Source organism: Anoplopoma fimbria, chromosome 9 (assembly GCF_027596085.1).
Source record: "Anoplopoma fimbria isolate UVic2021 breed Golden Eagle Sablefish chromosome 9, Afim_UVic_2022, whole genome shotgun sequence".
Taxonomy (NCBI): Eukaryota; Metazoa; Chordata; class Actinopteri; order Perciformes; family Anoplopomatidae; genus Anoplopoma; species Anoplopoma fimbria.
The window spans coordinates 17,124,410-17,144,342 of NC_072457.1; the positions used below are offsets into that span (position 1 = coordinate 17,124,410).

At 46.4% G+C, this 19,933-nt stretch overlaps 1 protein-coding gene across 1 annotated transcript; it reads right to left on the bottom strand.

Annotated features, from left to right (window-relative positions):
• Nucleotides 1-826: 826 nt before the first annotated feature.
• Nucleotides 827-18,934, bottom strand: LOC129095559 (dual specificity testis-specific protein kinase 2-like). The gene is made up of 12 exons (XM_054604056.1): nucleotides 18,432-18,934; nucleotides 13,155-13,276; nucleotides 12,463-12,511; nucleotides 11,713-11,859; nucleotides 6,024-6,106; nucleotides 5,380-5,392; nucleotides 5,268-5,342; nucleotides 4,648-4,731; nucleotides 4,322-4,408; nucleotides 4,010-4,100; nucleotides 1,920-2,326; nucleotides 827-1,817 (listed from the first exon to the last, which is right to left on the bottom strand). Exons 1-12 carry the CDS (start codon nucleotides 18,636-18,638, stop codon nucleotides 1,101-1,103), a joined length of 2,082 nt encoding a protein of 693 aa, XP_054460031.1. The 5' UTR covers nucleotides 18,639-18,934; the 3' UTR covers nucleotides 827-1,100.
• Nucleotides 18,935-19,933: the final 999 nt, after the last annotated feature.

Below are 19,933 nucleotides of genomic sequence, written 5' to 3' on the forward strand. Positions count from 1 at the left end.
ATTTTACTGTCCTTACAAATCAGTTTGACTAACCTCAGGGTTGCATTTTTGAATCATGTCATGTGTTCACAGATCTCAGCGATTAGCTTTGCCAGTACATGTTATTATTATTGATAGAAATGATGGCCATAACTACGTAAAAAAAGATCCAAGCTGTAATAAACTACAAGTTTACTTTAACTTGTTAAATGAGTCGCACTCTTTTTTTTCTTCCCACGACAGCCTCCATAATTGAAGCCAGCACAGCAGAATGCAGACCGTGTTAGGTTTGATTTGGTTCAGTAGAGATGGGCCGAGCATCCCTGTGAGTCAGACTAGCTGCTCTGTTTGGACCAGCAGTGATGAGTAGTCCACCTTGACTGTTCAGTGCTCAGCCCATTTTGTTAGAACCCTGTCAGGTTCAGCTGTATTGGGCCTGCTTTAGCCACAGCTTACGTTCCACCAGCATGTTCTTCACTGTCACAGTGACTCGTTGTGTTTAATCCTCCAGCCCACCAGGTGGCGCTCTAATAACCAATACTACTGTTTGCTGTGACTGCACAGAGTTAACAACACATCTCAGATGCTGGGGTTATTATTGGGTTCTCTGTGTTAGAACAGCAACTTTTAGTGTTGCTAAGCTTTTCTGCTAACATTTAGTGCTGGTGCGTGATACAAGCTCACACCAAATCCCCCTTTAGTAGGCTTATAGAGACAGAGCACAATTAAGCCCCGCCCCCACCTGAGGGGAAAACAATTGATGGCTTTCCATCCACTTTAATTGTGCATTTTAAAGTTTGCAACTTATGTTATTGTGGAAGGTGGATCCATCAGAAAGCTATGCCGTATCATATTTGCCTTAGCTAGCTCCAGCAACTTGCTAACACATAGCTAATATTAGCTCGCTAGCAGCTAACTTGTCCCATCATCATTTTAGTTATCAGCTACACCCCTGGTAGACACAGGGGGAGAAAAGAATCCTCATGTATGCTGCAAGCTATCGTTTTATCTAACTACTGGCATGTTGTTAGCCTCTCAGCCCTTGGTTGCATATTGTGTCTGCGATGGTTTTCCCCTCCGGTGGGCGTGGTTTTCACAATATGACACGTAGCACTCTGTCTCTATGTCTGGGCCTCCGGCAGGGACCGGCCAGGTTCACATGGCACCGAGGGCCCACCCACTACAAGTCCATTTGTGCTGCGACACAGTAGAGCTTTGGTTTCTGTGGCGGCCGTTGTTGACGAGGAAGCGCTGCCACCAGTTATGGTAGCGTTGAGGTTCCGGTAGGGTCGCTGCCGGGGTAACGAAGCCCTTCGGCGGGGGGCAGGCACAGCAGCTGAACCGCGGAGGCACACAGAAGGTAAACTCAGACCTACAAGACAGCAGCCTGGACAGGAAATGACCTCATCCTGCTCAGAGTGGCCACTAGGGTCAGAGGACTGGACCTGGGCTCCGCTGTAACCATTAGCACGGCCTCCTCCACCCCACTGCACCTGCTGGCCAATTACAAGGGCAGAGCCGTTGTTGTTATCCAGTCGTGGCAGAGCAGGCAAGGAGGGCAGTCTGTTGGAGATGGGGAGTCGCCAGCCATTGGTCTGTAAAGAGGAGGAACAAGTGGAGGTGAGCAGGGCTCTTCTAGGTGTGGAGTCCATGACTCCATCTGCTGGCTCTGGAGACTTACTACAGTCCATGGGTTCAGTTAGACAAACACCCTCCTCTTCCTCCACCTCCTCTAGCCGCTCCAGAGACACCATCTCCAGCTCCACAGGACGCCATGTATCCTCTCCCCTCCCATGCTCCTCCTTCAACAACTCTCTCTTCTCAGTGATCTCCATTTGCTCGACCTGCGACCTTTTAGCTGCCTTCTCTGAAGCCCCTGTCTTCTTCTTCATGTCCTCCTCCACATCCTCCACTGTCCCTGGTCTAATCACCGCTCTGACGTCCTCCTCCTTTTGCTCCTCCTTCCCCTCAGTGTCTCGTGACAAGGCAACAGTCCGGCTGAGCTCTGGAGTACAGGGAAGCGACTGGCATCTCCTCGGCAGAGCTTGCGTCCCTCTGAGACGGTGGGGGGATGAACAAGGGTCGCGAAGCGCCGGGAGGGTGAAGGTCAGGGAGATGACAGACTTGCTTGGTGTGTCTAAGAGTTTACAACGCCCCCCATTCAAGTCCTGTCTGAGAGAGAAGGGGTTGACCCGCGCAGGGGTCTCGAGGAGAGGAGGGGTCAGGGTTGCCGGGGGTAACATGTCCGACTGGCTCCTCGCCAAGCCTTGCCGTTGCTGGCTTAGGTCACGAGAGTGACAGGGAGAGCTGCGTCGCCGATACGGGCTAACTTCTACTGCCACTGGCTCTGAGCAAGGGAGGAAGGGAGAAAGACATGTAAGTGAAGAAGTCACAGAATGTGACAGGCAGAAAAATGCAGAAAATACAAATGACAAGAGTAAGAAATGTGTTGTGTTAGGTGGTGTATGATATGATACTATTTTTCAAGAACAACAATTCCCTTTAAATGTACACTACTAGGGCTGCACGGAGGTGTAGTGGTTAGCACTGTCGCCTCACAGCAAGAGGGGCCCGGGTTCAATTCCCAGACTGGACAACCTTCTGTGTGGAGTTTGCATGTTCTCCCCGTGTCAGCGTGGGTTCTCTCTGGGTTCTCCGGCTTCCTCCCACAGTCCAAAGACATGCAGCTTAGGTTAATCGAAGACTCTAAATTGCCCGTAGGTGTGGATGTGAGCGTGAGTGGTTGTCTGTCTCTATATGTCTGCCCTGTGATAGGCTGGCGACCTGTCCAGGGTTCACCCTGCCTTCGCCCAATGACAGCTGGGATCGGCTCCAGCATCCCCGCGACCCTTGACTGGATAAGCGGTTACGGAAGATGGATGGATGGATGTACACTACTAACCAAACTACCCAGAGCGGTTTCATCCTCTTGTGCATCATATTCTCTTAGCAGTTCTAATCATAGACTTCATTGTTTTAATTGTGAGGCACTGTTAATGAGGTTTGGTAAAGGTAAATTCTCGGTTCCAGCATGTATTTATATCGGTAAAAGGAGGCAGATTTTGGGCAGAATTTACAGGAAATACCAGGATCTAATTTTCCAGGATTCAACCATAGTCTGTATGTGAGTCGGCCTTCAAGTAAGCTATCTCTCCAAAGGGGAACCGGAGAGGGAAACCCATCTCTGACCCAAGCTTTAGCCAAGGCCAGCTGGACAACGACTCCAGAGACCTGTCCTGTGGTTTTCTCGCCTAACTGACATTTACGCTACATGACTCTTGAACCCGTGAGCCACAGAGTCTACTTAGTGGAGTTTGGGCTATACAAAATAAATTGAATTGAATTGAACATGTAATTTGAATAACAAACCTGCTGCCTGCTTAGGTTAAAATGGTGTTGTTCATTCTAGTTATTTACTTAAGTGTTTAGCTCAGATTGTTTTATTCTCTGCTGGTAGATTTTGCCTGGTGTTGCATGTGATCACAGGGCTAAAACATAGTTTAGTGTTTTTAGTGTATATTAGGGGTCAGATTGGGATGTAGTTTGCGGTTGATAGGGCCAGGGTCCGGAAGCTGCCCTACATAACCCAGCAAGGTTCCCAGCCGGCCCAGGGTTCCTTCTCCAGTGATGGCCCTTTAAGCAGGACCATACTCCATCTATTGCATACACATTACGTTGATATCCGGCCTGAAAGAAGTGATACAACAGCAGCTTGTGTTTTAAGCTAAGCTGAACTTTCACCTCTCGAAGCAGGCTGAGACGGTCTGCATTAAAGATGTTCGATACCAGGTCTGAGATTAAAAAACAGTCATCTTCCAGTGCCTTACCCACACAGGGGCTCAGTTACACAGAAAAACTGTTCACCATCAAAATGTTGGCCTTCTATGCTCTCTCATATCTATGATCCATTAGCACTAGACCAACTGCACTCCAAAAACAAGGGACAGATCAAAGTATTTAGGGAAAAAAACATGAAGACTTAATATTTTACATATTTTACATTTAATGAAGACATAAAAAAATGTTTTACCAACTGCAATGGACGTCTCTCTCTCTTCTCTCTCCATGCCATCCAATGTGAAGACAATGTCAGAGAAGGAGGGACGCCTCTCTGCACTCATCTGAAAACAACACCAGGACAAAGATCACACATAAACAAAGAATGAGTATGTTACCATCAATAACACGTTCATTTAGAGAAGGTAGTAACATGCTGTCAACAAAGACACAGTGGCTCAGAGAGGTCCACCTGTCCAAGGTGGTGTAAGACGAGTGTAAGTGAAACACACTGCCACCTTATAGGTTATGACCAATGACACAGTGTGTGTGTGTGAGTACTTACATTACAGCAGGTGACAGCAAGGCTTAAGAAGGCCGCTGGACAATCCCCAACCATGTTCTCAAATGCAACCACGTCCAGACCAAAGTCCTACACACACACACACACACACACAGTTTCAGAGCTCCACATCTTGTTGCTGTGTTGGAAACATTAAACTGAAATTAGTTTCCATGGTTCTCAGTAGTTTGGAACATTGGCATAGACAATATTGTTTTTCCTAATAAGAAAAAAAAAAAAAGTAGCAACAAGTTTCTGTCTGTGAGTGAGTGACACATCACTCCTTTACATCACTACACAACCTGACTAAATCACAGGCATAAGGCTACCTCTGTCCTGGGTAAGAAGTCAGGATCGGCTTCAATCCGGGCGATGATCTCACACAGGATGATGCCGTACGCAAACACGTCCACCTGAGCAGACGAGAGGAGTGCATGTTAGTTCTGACCATGCACACATAGACACACAGTGGTAATCTGAAACATCCTGGGTTGTAGAGAATTAAACCAAGTTTCTGATGTTTAAATCATCAGAAAACTCCCCGATAGAGTTTTAGATTTGTTGCCTCCAAATCTCACCAACCACTTGTTTGAGACAAAGGTTAAGGGATTTAAAGTGCTTATTTTGTTTTACCTTTTTTTGATTGCACATTACTTAGACCAAGTTCATTAGAAATAGTGAAACATATACAGTAGGAACCTAATGTCTTTATCTCTACTTCCTGTACACCAGGAAGTAAAGGGTACTGTCTTCATCAAGTTAAACTGCTCTCTGCATGACTGTAACAGGGACCTTGTTTGTTTATAAGAGGATGTATTTTTGATTTTGGGTATGACTATGGGTGTGTTTTATTATTAAATATTCAACTTATATTCAAGAGGATGAATGTGTTATGCTTTAATAGTGTTTTGTAGTTCAGTGGGTGTTTGTGTGAGCTGTGCAGCTTTACCTTCTCGTTGTACAGCTCCCCTCTCAGAACTTCAGGGGCCATCCAGTAGGGGGAGCCAACGATGGCCAGAGGCTGCTTCCCCCCCACCATCACTGCAGAGAAAGCAAGGTGCTCTTTCAGAGTCACTGCACTAGTCGGAATTGGCTGTGAGCTTGTGCTATATTCTTATCTGTAATATTATGAATATTCCAGCCACTGCTCTGCAACACGTCTTTGTTAAGGTGGTAGTGTTAAGTTTAGTTAACACTGTCATGCTTTGTGGTTGAATTTCTTCATATTATATTGATTCTTTTCCATCCCTGTTCCTACTGGGAACAAAATCTTAGCAACACTTTTGTACCAGGAATCACCAACTAATGAAAGAATGTAGTCATTTCTGGAGTCGGATGAAGACCTGGTTCATCACAAGGAGTCATTCATCAGCATATAATGCACAAGAGACGCACTGAGATGGGTTCAGCATAGATAAACTCTGATAATAACTGATTTAAACTGGCTCCTCAATGGATACAGATGTGTTTGAAATAAATCAGCTGTCAGTTCCAAACACTGTAAACTAAAATAATCATTCTTAGTCATCTTTTGCACAGTCTCTGGCAGCTGTGGTTGCACATAAAGCTAGGCTCACAGACTAGCTGAGAATGACATCAGAAGGACATCAGGCTGTACTGGTGACTACAATTCTTTCATGAAGGGTTTGTTGTTTGACTGCAGCAGACACAAAGACATCAAGATTCTGGATTTCCCTTCACTGACCTGTAATCAGGGATCTTCTCTGCCAGGCCGAAGTCTCCCACCACAGCAGTGAACATGCCGTTATCACAGCGAACCAGACAGTTCTGCACAGGAAAAGACAAATTAGCCTTTAATCAATTCAAATTGAGTACAAAGACACATTTCCTCACTGAGCTCTAGTCTAGCCACTGTTGGTTTCATTTTTCCAAGTTGTAATGAAATAACACAAGTTACAGATGTAACTACGGTTCTATGAGTCCTGGATGACTCCAGAGGCAGTGCTTAACACTGAATATCTCCCTTCTCGCGCACACGCAGGTCAAGTCTTTGTATCAACCAAGTCACGTGTGACCTCGGATGACCCCGAGTGACCAAAAACGCTGGCGGTCATCCAGGATACATAGAACCGTAGTTACATCTGTAACTTTCGTTCTATTTCATCCTTACTGACCGCCAGAGGCAGTGCTTAACACTGGATGACTTATATCAACAGAGTTGCGAGGAATCCAAGTACATACCTCATATAGCTGAGGCAGAGGAGCTTGGCAGAAGGACCACGCCCAGTGGGTGGGGTGTTGCGACGTTCACACTGTAGTATCTGGTGAATGTGCTTGGCGATGACCATGAGGCTGCAGCGCATATATCCTCCACGGGCACACCTTTCAGGGTCACCCATGATGTGGAGACACTCCTTGTAGAATGGCCCTTCACTCCGGATGGCAGAGCACGGATGTTCGCCCTGTATGCATGGGCAATGGTCTCCACTATCCAGTGAGACAGGCGCTGTTTGGAGAGAGCACGGCCCTTCTTAGTGCCCCCATAGCAGACAAAGAGCTGCTCCGACTGCCGGATGCAGGCAGTGGCTTCCATATAAGCTCTGAGGGCCCGCACCGGGCACAGCAGCCTTGACCTCTCCTTTCCTAGCGGGGGGTCAAGCTGTGCAAGCTGGATAGGCTGATTGACATATGAGCGTGTCAGCATCTTTGGGAGAAACGCTGTATTAGGCCACAGAGTGACACCCAAACCATCTGAGTTCCACCTCAGACATGGTTCGCTCACCGACAAGGCATGTAGCTCGCCCACATGCTTTGCCGAAGTGATGGCAAGGAGAAAGCTTGGCCGACAGCCACCTCAGCTCTGCCTCTGCCAGGGGTTCAAAGGGAGGCAAGCAAAGAGTGTCCAGCACAAGGGGTAGGTCCCATGCAGGAGCCTTTGGGGCGCTCGGGGGATGCAACCGCAGGGCCCCTTTTAGGAAGAGGGACACCAGCCTGTGGCTCCCTACTGTGTTATTGTCGATCCTAGCATGCCGCCATGAAATCGCAGCCGTGTACACCTTCAGGGTAGAGTGAGACCGGCCCCTATCTAAGAGGGACTGCAGGAACTCAAGAATGGCAGGCACGGGGCAGTGTACTGGGTCCTTGTTCTGAACCGCACACCAGTCGGAAAACAGCCTCCACCTGTTCTCGTACTGGAGACGGGTAGATGGGGCTCTGGCATTAAGAATAGTCCTTCTGACTGGTTGTATGCAGCCAGACCCACAGTTGAAGGCGGCTGGAATCGGGATGCCAGATCCGACCCTCTAGCTGAAACAGGAGGTCTCTCCTGTCGGGGAGGTTCCAGGGTGTCCTGCGACAGAGTCTGTGTAGCAGGGAGAACCAAGTCCTGGCTGGCCATAAGGGGGCCACAAGCAGAAGTCTGTGGCCCTGTTGAAGTACTCTGAGAAGTGTTGGTAAGATCAGAGGAAACGGTGGAAATGCATAAAGAAGACCCTCTGGCCATCTGTGAGCCAGAGGACTGGTCTTCTCCATCTGGGAGAACCAGAGTGGGCAGTGGGTCGACATATCTGAGGCGAAGAGATTTACCTCTGCCCTGCCGAAGAGACCCCAGATGCTGCGTACCACCTCTGGATGAAGCTGCCACTCCCCTGGTGGAGGTTTGTGACGGGAGAGGAAATCCGCGACCCGGCTCCATTCCCCTGGAAGATACATTGCCCGTAAGCTGGTCAGGCGAGTGGCCGCCCAAGTCAGAAAAGCATGGGACACCCGTAGCAACTTTGCAGATTTGGTGCCTCCCTGATGGTTTATGTGAAACACGGTTGAGGTGTTGTCTGACCTGACGAGCACGTGCTTCCCTCTCAAGTAGGGAAGGAAGTGTTTGAGCGCTAGGTGCTCAGCCCGTAGCTCTAGAACATTGATATGCTCCATGATGTCCTGAGCAGTCCACTGCCCCTGAGCAGTCCTGTTCTGCCACACTGCACCCCACCCTGAGAGGCAGGCATCTGTTGTGACAACCTCCCGGTGGAATGGAACGGAGCCCATGGGGACACCCTTTGACAGATATGCCCTCTCCCTCCACGGGGATAGAGCAAGAAGGCACTGCTACGATACCCCTATTGTCCTGTGCCTGTGCCACTTGGCATCCAAGTGAAGGCTGTTCAGCTATATCTGCAGGGGGCGCAGTGACAGCAAGCCCAAGGGAACGACAGCTGAGGCAGCTGTCAATTTGCCCAAGAGGCGAAGAAAGAGGATGTAGGGCAGCCGCCTGCCCCCTCGGAAGAGGGGAAGGCTGTGGAGGATGTCGTCCACGCGCTGGAGCGATGGGCGGGCACTCATGGTGGCTGCATCCAGGGCCACACCAATGAAGGTTATGCGCTGAGAGGGGCTCAGAGAGCTCTTCTCCATGTTCATCCTGAGGCCCAGCCGGGCCATGTGAGAGAGAAGGCGTGCTGTGTCCTGTGCCGCCTGAAGTTGGGATGGCGCACAAATTATCAATAATCATCCAGGTACGGCAGTATCTTCATGCCCTACGATTGCAGGGGGGGAAGGGCAGCCGCAACGCAACTCGTGCAGACTCGTGGGGAGAGGCAGAGTCCAAACGAAGCACCATGAACTGAAAGTGACGGCCTTGAAAGGCAAAACGGAGAAACTGTCTGTGGTGAGGCACAATGGGAATATGGAAATAGGCATCCTTCAAGTCGACAGACGTGAACCACTCTCCTCTGGAAACAGCATGAAGCACTTCTGCTGTGCTCAACATGTGGAATGGCAAGACCTTCAGGAACTTGTTGAGTCCCCTCAGGTCCAGGACTGGGCGCAGCCCCGCCGCCTCTGTTTTTTTACGAGAAAGTAGGTTGAGCAGAACCCCCCAGGCTGTGACAGGGGGTCTACCATCTTGATTGCACCTTTGGCCAGGAGCGCGGCTAGCTCCTGGCATAGGGCTTGGGCTTTTGCCGGGTCTCGGATGATGGTCTTTTTGACCCGGCTGGAGGCTGGGGGCCGGCGTCGGAATTGAAGCTTGTACCCCTGGGTTAGGGTGGAAACCACCCAGGGATCTGAAGCATGAGCTCTCCAGTAGCGGATATGCTGCTGGGAGAAATAACCGACGGCCGGCCCGGAGACATCAGTTCCTGGCCCCTCGGCCTCTGAAGGCTTTGGGGGGGCGACTGTTAGTCCCCCCTGATGGGAGGTGTGGTCACAAGGCTACGGACCAGCCTCTCAGCGGGGCGCTGGGGCCACTGGCTGCTACTGGGGTGAGCTGGGGGCTGAAAAGTGCCTCGGGGGCTGACGTGGGACCCCTAGGCCTGCGTGGTGGGGGCATGTCCCTGCGAAGGCCAGAGAACTGCTGCCTGGCTTGAACAGTCCGCTGAAGCACCTGTATAGCAGCTGAACCAAACACCTCCCTGGGTTCCACTGGGACAGTACGGAGAGTCCTCCTACTTGTCTTACTGCCAGCCAGACCTGGCGGCGAGTCTGAACAAGTGTGGACATAAGGCGCCCAAGTTCCCTTGACATGAGGGCAAATGCCTGCAATGAGGCACCGCTGAGGCTGGCAGAGGAAGCATCGAAAGTAGCCTGCTGCAGAGAGACTGAGAGGGCAAGCATGAGGTGAGAGAGGGAATTGCCAATACGACCCATGCACGCCGCTATGTTGTAAGCCCTGGAGAGCAGGTCATCTGTGGCCCGACATTGGGGGCGAGGGCACCTGGCATCAGGTCTTAGAGTCTCCTCAGGGGATACTATGAGGGAAGCAATAGCCGGCTCGATGGCTGGCATACGGCCAAGGCCAAATTTTGCTGCATCCTGCATGGCTGCCAGGGTTCGGCCATCCGATGTAGGATGGGAGAGAAAGATCGCTAAAGGTGGTGGGTGCGGGAGCACGCCTGAAGAAGGCACTAGCAGGTGGGGGTTCCGGCTGCTGTATATCCAGCTGCAGGCGTGCCAATGCCATGCGAATGACAGACCCCATGGAATTGTCCTGTACACTATCCGACAGACTATGAGCTGAAGAATGGGAGCTGCTAAGGTCAGGGCGAGGGCACTCTGCTGACCGTGAGGAAAAACGGGCAGGGAACAGTTTATACGGTGAGAGGGGAGCGAGAACACTCCTCTCACTAGCACAGTTGCTGCCAACATTGGTGTCCACCAGTTAGCCTGAGCGAGAGCGCTCTACTACTGTGGAAACAGGCCGGAGAACAGCCCCGTCAGTGAGAGGGGAGCGAGGACACTCCACTCACTATTGCTGGAACTGTTAGATTAGCGCGTCTTAAATTAGCCTGAGCGAGAGCACTCTGCTAATTGTGAAAGCAGTAATGTTACAAAGTCAATGTACACAGTATCGATAATGTCTTAGGACTAGCGTCTAACCAGGTTAGCCTGAGCGAGGACGCTCTGCTAACCGTGACAACTTGACGTGACGGTGTACGACTCTACAGTGAGGGAGCAGGAACACTCTCTTCACTAGCACGTTACAAGAGCACGTTACAAGAACATGTTACAAGAACACGTTACAATGTCAATGTAGCAGCGCCAAGCGGACGCGCTCTCGTTAACACGGCACTCAATTAGCTTGTGCAGAGCGCGCTGCTAATTGTGGAGACTAAGCACACGGTAAATCTATTGTTATACAGAACAATGTAAACGATCTCCCTGATTGATACAAGTGAAGTTGGTCGTATCACGCCGGTGATGACCGAGGATAGGAGCGTCCTTCGGTCCAGGGCTCCGTTACCTCCTAAGAGGGACGGCTTGACGCAGCCTTTGGAGGGCGAGAGATCCGCAGCTCTGACCAGTGGTCACAAGGCTACAAGCGACGAGCTTGAGAAATCTCATGGTAGTTTGCCTGCGTAAGCGAGAAGATGAAAAAGGACTGATCTCGGGGATGACACCGGAACTTATACCCCGTGGGGTCATCCGAGGTCACACGTGACTTTGTTGATATAAAGACTCGACCTGCGTGTGCGCGAGAAGGGAGATATTCAGTGTTAGGCACTGCCTCTGCCGGTCAGTAAGGATGAAATAGAACTCATGTGCACCAACTCTGTTCTGAACTGTTCAGGCTACAGTTGGAAGCTGTACACTTCCAGTTTCACATGCAGCATCATCCAAAACATTATCATTACCAGCACAAATAGTCACGTTTCATTGAACAGAACTCTGCTCCCTCCTCGCTGCCGTGGCTACAGACACTTTCAGATGGGAAACACTTATCGGTTTGTTTTCTGTCATTCATTTGCTTCGAGCCTTCCTTTTCCTCTTTGTTTCAACAGGCGACAGGATGAAAGACATTCACAAAACAGGATACAGGAAACTGTTCCCTCTTGAACTTCAGAATTCAATGAAGCGCATTGTCTCTTGGAAAAAAGAGTTTTGTAGGTAGATTCCCATCCATAATCAATGACCCATACAATGCATCGTAGTCCTGTCTGCTGTACCTTGGAGGTGAGGTCTCTGTGGAATATGCCTTTGTTGTGCAGGTACTGCAGCCCTCGGGCGATATCCAGGGACAGACCAATCCTGACGCACCATGACAGGTACAGGTCACTGTCCAACAGCTGCTCCAGGTTGCCTCCATTTATATACTACAGAGAGAAATGGCAACATGTCAGAGGGATGCCCAGTCAGCACACACGCACACAGTCATGTGTGTTAAAGGAAGACACCAGCACATGACAACACAGTTTTGAATGTTGAATATTAACATATGATGTATGTCACTGTAATGTGAGCATAATTCCTGAAGCGCTACATGGTTCATGATGAGATGCTCCTATTCTAGTCTGAACAGGCTTACTGTTGTTACCATTGAGGCGCATAGTTTTCAGTTTTAACCAGTTTACACCGGCACAGTAAACAGAGACCTCTGGTGGAGGGGGCAGCTATGTTCAGCTATACCTCTGTGGTAACCATAGTAACTACTGCAGACACAAAGAACCGCAGTGTAAACTACCTGGTAAACCATCATTGAAAACAGACTCCCTAGGAGCTGCATTTAGTTATTTCCACATTCAATTATTTTGCCATGTGGTATTTCAGTTATTGTATTTTAATTATAATGGATACGATAAAAAAAAATGGAAATGGGAGATGGAGACTCAAAGTGAGAAAAAGAAAAAACATGAGCATTTTCAACACAATTCAAAAAGCTTCAGAAATCTGACTATATTAAAAGAAGATGGTTTTACCTCAGTCAGAGCGTGGAGTTGACCTTCATGAACACAAACCCCAAGAAACCTGAGGAGACAGGAAGAAATATGATTTTTTATTTAAATGCTGTTAGCCATATTCTAGAATGTCCACGTTCCATGAAATGACGAGTTCCTTGCTTAAATACTGTATATGTCTGAAGGAGGAGGAGCACACTTTTCTCTTATGGAATCATCAGCAACAGTTGACTTGAACACAGGCGTTCACACTGAGGATATCAATACTGTCACGTACAGGATTTATTCTATTGTGCCTCAACTTGTGTTCAATTTGAAATTCACAATATGCCAAAATCTTTGGTTGAACTTTCCAATGGAGATGTTTACTGTATTCCTCTGTAGAGACGTAGCATAACTCTTGGACTGAAGCTGCTTGCCAAGGTTCAGAATCTTCAATTTGACTTAATTCATAGCAAAAAGATAGAACATTAAAGCTTATGATTGTTTTTAAAAAATGTTGCTATGCACGTTGCCTTTATAGATGGAATAGAATTACAGATCCTGTGGAGATTTAAAATTTGAAGCTGTGTCATAATAATTCAACTTAATGTTAACCTTATTGTTGATATGGCACACTGAAAAACAAGAAAATGTAAAAATACCAACTCATATCACAAAGGTTACTGATCTAAGCGCACCTAGCAACAGGCTTAGATAATGATATTACCTACCTGAGTATGTTCGGGTGGCAAAGCCTGTTCATGAGCTGCACTTCTCGTAGCATGTTAGCTTTGTTGCTAGCCAGAGTGTTCATCTTCAGTGCCATCACCTGCCCTGTGATCCGATGCTGCACCTGGAAAACAACCAGAGAAGGTTGATGGGAGATTGAGGTGTGGTGCTTTCTATCATCACTTTTACATTTCAAATAAAGGTCCTCTGTCTGAGTTAAAGATCAATATGTAAAGCAGCTGACATTTGAAATGACCTCATTGATGCATTTTGACCAACCAAAACTCCACAAACATGTGAATAGAACCAATTGATCCTTTTGATATTGGGTCATTAAATTAATGATCATGATAACAAATCATGATAGTCCGTGGAAGTAAATAAGTGATAATACTGGATTTGTTTACAGGTTCAATAAGTCATATTAGTTACAGCACTGATATAGGGTTAGTATGTCGTGTTTGTAGCTTTTGTTGTCAATGTTAGCGCAGCAGGCTAACAGTAACATTAGTTAAGTTGTAGGTCAGCTGTTGATTTCTTCTGATTACTTGCCAAGTCTGGAAACAACAGGCTCATTTTCACTGGTCAAAGGTTGGACCTTTACTCTGTACAGCACAGAGCCACAGTGTCCCAGTACATGACCATGTGACGCTGCAGGTACACTGGGCCTGGGTCATGGGTGTGACTGGACGGGTCATTGCAAAGTTCAAAGTGTCTGGACCTGCAAGTGCATGGATCTGTGTATGTTTGTGTGTGTGTGTGTGTGTGTGTGTGTGTGTGTGTGTGTGTGTGTGTGTGTGTGTGTGTGTGTGTGTGTGTGTGTGTGTGTGTGAGAGAGTATTATTAGCGTAGCACTAATAGGCTTTCTGGATTTCCCATCACTCCTCCTGATCTGCACAAATCCACTGGTCCATTACTGAGACCTGTCCCAGCAGCAGACAGGAGGCACGCACACACTAAGGCAGCAGGCAGGGTTCAGCAGTAATACTAGACCTAATGAACTGGTTCTGGGGATGGGTCCAACAGCAATAAGAGCAATGTGAGGTGAATGACAAAATAACCTATATCTCTCTTTTGTAACGTCCGCTTAGAAACTCGACCTGCTGGGGCCTTGAACACATTTGTAATTTTCCCGATTTTAGGGTGTTTTCTTTTGGATATCTGTTTCTGGCAGGTAAATGTCCATCTTTGAAAAAACACTGCATAATAATAAATAATTAGCTTTATTAAAGCACTAGACGAGGAATCCTTTGGACAAAGTATATATGTGTAACAGATATATACATGGGTATTTTTTGATGTAAACATAAACTTCAAAGTCTCATCTGTTAGTGAATAAATGTATTACACTATGTTTCTGTATATATGTGGTTATTGTGTTTAATAGTATTGTATAATCCACTCCTTAGGAGCATTGCAACCACTGGGTCTCAATGAGGATTTGGACAATGAATAAACTAGAATACATTCTGTATGCGTTATGTTTGATGATGGCTGAAGCCCTGTAATATTACACTTATTGGCTTTGCTTCTACCCTGGAGTCTTTGTGCTTTCTCGCCTCGCAGGTTTCCATAAATCGTGGCTGTACCTGGACTGTGGTCGTGCCTCCTGCTGTGACCCTGCTAACACCCGCTGCTACTACCACTATTATTATTAGTCACATTACTATTACTATTCCCTGTACCATTACGCTTATTGGCTTTGCTTCTACCCTGAAGCCTTTTTGCTTTCTCGCCTCGCAGGTTTCCATGAATCGTTGTGGTACCTGGACTGTGGTCGTGCCTCCTGCCATTACCCGGCTGACACCCACTGCTACTACCATTATTATTATTAGTCACATTACTATTCTCTGTATCAATATTATAATTCTACTATAGTCATTGCTGCTGTTATTATAAGTAGTCTTAATTTTTTCCTTCGTTACTCTGCTTACTACTCTTATTATATGAATCATTTATGTCATATACATTGAATGTGTTGTACCTCTGTTATGCTGTATCTATTGCATTCTGTCCATCCTGGGAGAAGGATCCCTCCTCTGTCGCTCTCCCATAGGTTTCTTCCTTTTTTCTCCCTGTTAAAGTTTTTTTTCAGGAGAGTTCTTCCTGTGCCGATGTGAGGGTTCTGGGACAGAGGATGTCACATGTGTATAGATTGTAAAGCCCTCTGAGGCAAATTTGTGATTTTGGGCTATACAAAATAAATTGAATTGAATTGATGTTTACATAGCATCTTTTGTAGTGTTTTCTATCTTGTTGTATATATGGTGTACTTTGTGTATTTGATATGCTGCTTCATGTTTCCTGACTGTCTCTATAGACACTATCTTTAACTTGTAGTCCATCACATCCCGGACTACCATCCCCTTGATGTTAAGCCACTCATTCAGCTGATTGACACAAGTGTTCTTCATTAAGGCTGATCAACCGATGGTCCTTGAACCTGATTTTTGCACTCATTTGAGTTTGTGGATGCTTTTTTTAAAGTTTGATGGTCTATGGCTGCAACTCCTCCGCTAAGTCTGATACTGTGTGAGTAGTGTTTTGTTTCTAGTTTTTAGAAAAGAAGATGATGAGAGAAGGCAGATTTATATGATGTGACTTGGTAGTCTGTGTTTGATTTTAAGTTGTTGTTTTCTAGAAACAAGCATGTTTACAGTTAATTTCTCATGTGTTTCTGCTTATGTGGTGGCACTGCTGGTTTATGGGCTGATTTAAGTGGCCATTTTAAAGGAACAGCTGGCCCCTGTGGTTGAAATGAACCACCACTGAGTTAGTGATCATTTTAGCGAGACGAAATGAAAGGCTACCTTTCTCCTGTTTACATGACTTCCTTTTACTTTTTCTTTTACATTTATAATATTTTTCTGAATTAACCCTCTCCCATTCAACAGTAAGGGGTGCACTTAAGGAGGCTCTCTACATACTAGATGTTTTATTAAAGGAACAGTCAGACATTTTGGGAAATACCCCTTTTCTCACCCCTCCTCGACTGGAGAATATCAACATCAGTTTCACTTTAAGTGTCACAGCGGTGCTTTGAGTTAATCTAACATGTGGGTTGGGTCTTTCTGGAGCTCTCTTATCTCAGGCCAGCTCTCTCATCTACAACGTAAAATGAATAAATAGATTAAGTAAAATGGATTATATTGTTAGTGTTCTTGAAGTATCTGACTTAGTTTGCAGTTTGTTGACACATCTACAAAGTGAAAGAAACTCCATGAAACAGAGACTTGAGCATTAAACCCCTGGATCTTACTAGAAGTATCATGCAATATAAATCATATGAGGTACTTAATAACTAAGTACGAAGTTTGATAAAATATGTTTCGCTCACCCAGCGTTTTGGATTTTTGTGGTTGTGTGTGTGTGTGTGTGTGTGTGTGTGTGTGTGTGTGTGTGTGTGTGTGTGTGTGTGTGTGTGTGTGTGTGTGTGTAAAGCTGTGGCTATCTCAGATAAGAGCAGAGGAATGTGCACTGGAATCCACTTTGTATAAACCCTCGCCCTGAGCAAATACTCCAACAACTACTTTAGGTAACTCTACTGTAGCTGCTTGTGACTGCTGTGTGTGGGTGCTGAGTGGACTCTTGATTTGTGATTATTTTTCATATGTACGTGAAGGTTACCTAGGAGAAAAAGTAGGATGTCCACACAGACACACACACATGTTGTGACAGTAATCTACTTAGTCTGAACAGCAGGACCTGTCCTCCAATGAGCATGCACCTCACATAAACAAACAGACAACACGCACACGCAACTGTCTGTGCAAAACACACACAACTCACACCAATGAACGCACGCAGACATGTATCTATCTACATGACAAATATCAGTCCAGTATGTAAAACATCTAATGACATAAACAAGCCCTCTGAGGCTAATTTGTAATTTGTGATTCTGGGCTATACAAAATAAACTGAATTGAATTGAATTGAATAAACATTAGTATGATGTTTGACCAAAGCTTCTGCTGCTCTGTTATATATATATATATATATATATATATATATATATATATATATATACACACATATATATATATATATATATATATATATATATATATATATATATATATATATATATATACATATATACACATATATATATATATATAATGCATCACCTAAGTGTTGTTTCTCAGAGTTTAACACAGCCTTGGTACTGAAGCTGTACCATTGCAGTATTGTTCTCGCACTATCTGATCAGATTAGTTTCTGAGTGAATCTTAATATTAACAGTTAATAAATGTAGCTGATGGCCTTGTTTCTATATTGAAAACAAGACGGAAACTAGCGTGTTAATATGCTAACGTGGATGGCCATTGTCTTGTTTTCTATCATATATTTCCAATGGAGAACCAGAACATCAGGTCGTGTGGATTTGAAACTATAATATATTCATAAGCTGAATCAGCCATACAAACTGTGCATGATGTAGATGTTGTTTTGCTTGGGTTATATTCTGTTTATGTTTCTATAAGGTAAAGCTGGGTGCATGCATTTCTATACATTCCATTGTTGGATATCTTCAGGGACATTACATGTATAACAGTATTTTGTCCTGTTAAAAATATTAGAATTTTGGGTTTGTTTATTACGGTGACTGAATAATTTCATGAGGGATGGGTCATGTAAATTAAATCATTCATTCAAATCACAAAGTATACCAGCAGGACTTTGCACTTGTACATGTTTGACAGTCTAATGCATTATGCATTGCCCTATGATGTTGTATTGCATTGTGACAAACCAGGATCCCCTTTTGTGTGCGTTTGATGTGCGTCATGTTCCCATTGGTAAACATGGCCGCTAAGGTTCCACAGGGTGCCCATGTTTACAGTCGGTTCTAATCTGGATCTGTTCTCAATGGCCAATACCCGATCTGCATAACACTGTTTATATCGTCACATCTTGTTGGTCAGACAAGCAGTTTGAAGACGACCTAAGTCAAGGCTGGATACCAACCATGAAAACCGGGCCCCAGGCCCCCAAGGGCTCTACAGGTCAGAGGTTCACTGCATGTCAATTGGTTTTGGTGATAATTGGTAAACGGACAGGTGAACGGAATGCTGCAGTTCAAGTGAACGCAACATATATTCTACCAAGTGAACTATAGAAAGTGGATCTTTACTGGACTGGACCGCTGCATTTTAAAAACTGCAGAGGTCCATAGGGTTGACCCAACATTGACAACGTTTGACATTTTATTCATTATCAGTTTGTTTTTTTACCCACTGAGAAGTTGAGGTTTAATCAGTAGACAGGTCACGTACCTTGAAGACCTCAGAGAAGAATCCTGAACCTATCTTCTCACAGAAGAAGTCGTCGATGCGGGCCAGACTGGACACAGCGCTCCTCAGGGCTCGGTAGGAGGACGGCCGGATCCGGTTGGGCGCGTGGATACTGTGGAGGGGCAGCTCGTCCAGGCCGCCGTGACCCTCCTCGGGGTCGCAGAAGCAGCACTCGGCGTGGTAGTCCATGGTGCTGGTGGACTACTGCGCTCCAGTAGCTCTGTTCTTTCCCACAGGGGGAGCAGAATGTCTGTTAGACCGCTGTAGTCCGGAGACACGGGGTGATGGAGGCGCCCGCCATCCTGATGTGAGAATATCCGTTATATGGATGACCTGATTATATAGCTGTTTTACATCTGATACAGAGACAATAGTATCTCTACTTCATCTCTCATTGCTTCAGCGTCGTCTCATTCAACTCATTTGGGGTGAAGGACAGTCTACCATTTATCCAAGGTTCCAAGGTTCCTCTGAGCAAGACTCCAAGTCCCCAGCAGCTCCAGAGCTCCTCTGTGGCTCCCCCTGCCCGCTGACATCCCAGGAAAGATGGGGAAAGTCTCACTAATGAAAGCCAGTTTAAACCACAGCGGGTTTTTAGAAATCCCTGCAGCCCATGAACGTCGCCTCACCGTGCCGGTACGCGAGGAGGCTGGTTCCCTCCGTCATCCCGTTGGTTTGGAGGGTGAGATGCCGGCTGCCGTGTAGAGGTCCCTGTGGAAGTACTACGGATGAATGCGGGGATATTATGGGATACAATGTATCACAGCCCCGCGGCAGCACGGCTCATAGTGAATGCGGGGATATTATGGGATACAATGTATCACAGGTCAGCCACACTGACCACAGGCCTCATTCAACCGGGTTCCTCAAAACATGCTTCATGCATTTATGTTTTAACAACTGCGCAGAGTCAGTCAGCGTATAATTATATCATTATCAATAAAACATCCCATATTTCTCCTGGTCAATAGAAACCTGCAATAGAGCTGTCCATGACACGCGGGCTGCAGAGACTCAGTCCTCGGCTCGCTGCTCTCCTCACGGCGGTCCGGGTGGAGCTGTCGGTGGACGGGACTGTGGCTCCGCAGATCCCCGGGGTCTGCTCTGCACGCTCCGGGCTGGCTGTGCCTCTCGAGCCGCTGGCTGGGTGGACTGTCACAGAGACGGAGCGGAGTCAAGCTGGCGAGAGTGACTCACAGGACTTCCTGTACGTTCACAATAAAAGCGTTCAGCGTAGAGACGGATGCTTCAAACCGGTCCATAAACGCATCACAACAATGTCTAATACAATTATTATTATTATAACAGCCTGAATATTGAAGCACTAGGCTTTGTTTTGAATCTAAGGTGAATGCAAGTTTAAAATTAGAGCAGATGACTGAGAAATGCATTTACAAAAACACATAAAATGTATATAGGCTAATAATATAATATAAGGTGGATTTTCATTATGCTATGACCCAATAGCCCCTTTTCAATCTTTA

Excerpts from the sequence above, each read along its gene's own strand:
- LOC129095559 (XM_054604056.1), bottom strand. The coding sequence starts at position 18,638 with ATGGACTACCACGCCGAGTGCTGCTTCTGCGACCCCGAGGAGGGTCAC. Across the intron at positions 12,512-13,154 it reads TGCCACCCGAACATACTCAG|GTTTCTTGGGGTTTGTGTTC; the intron begins GTAGGTAATATC and ends CTGTCTCCTCAG. Across the intron at positions 4,732-5,267 it reads GGGAGCTGTACAACGAGAAG|GTGGACGTGTTTGCGTACGG; the intron begins GTAAAGCTGCAC and ends TCGTCTGCTCAG.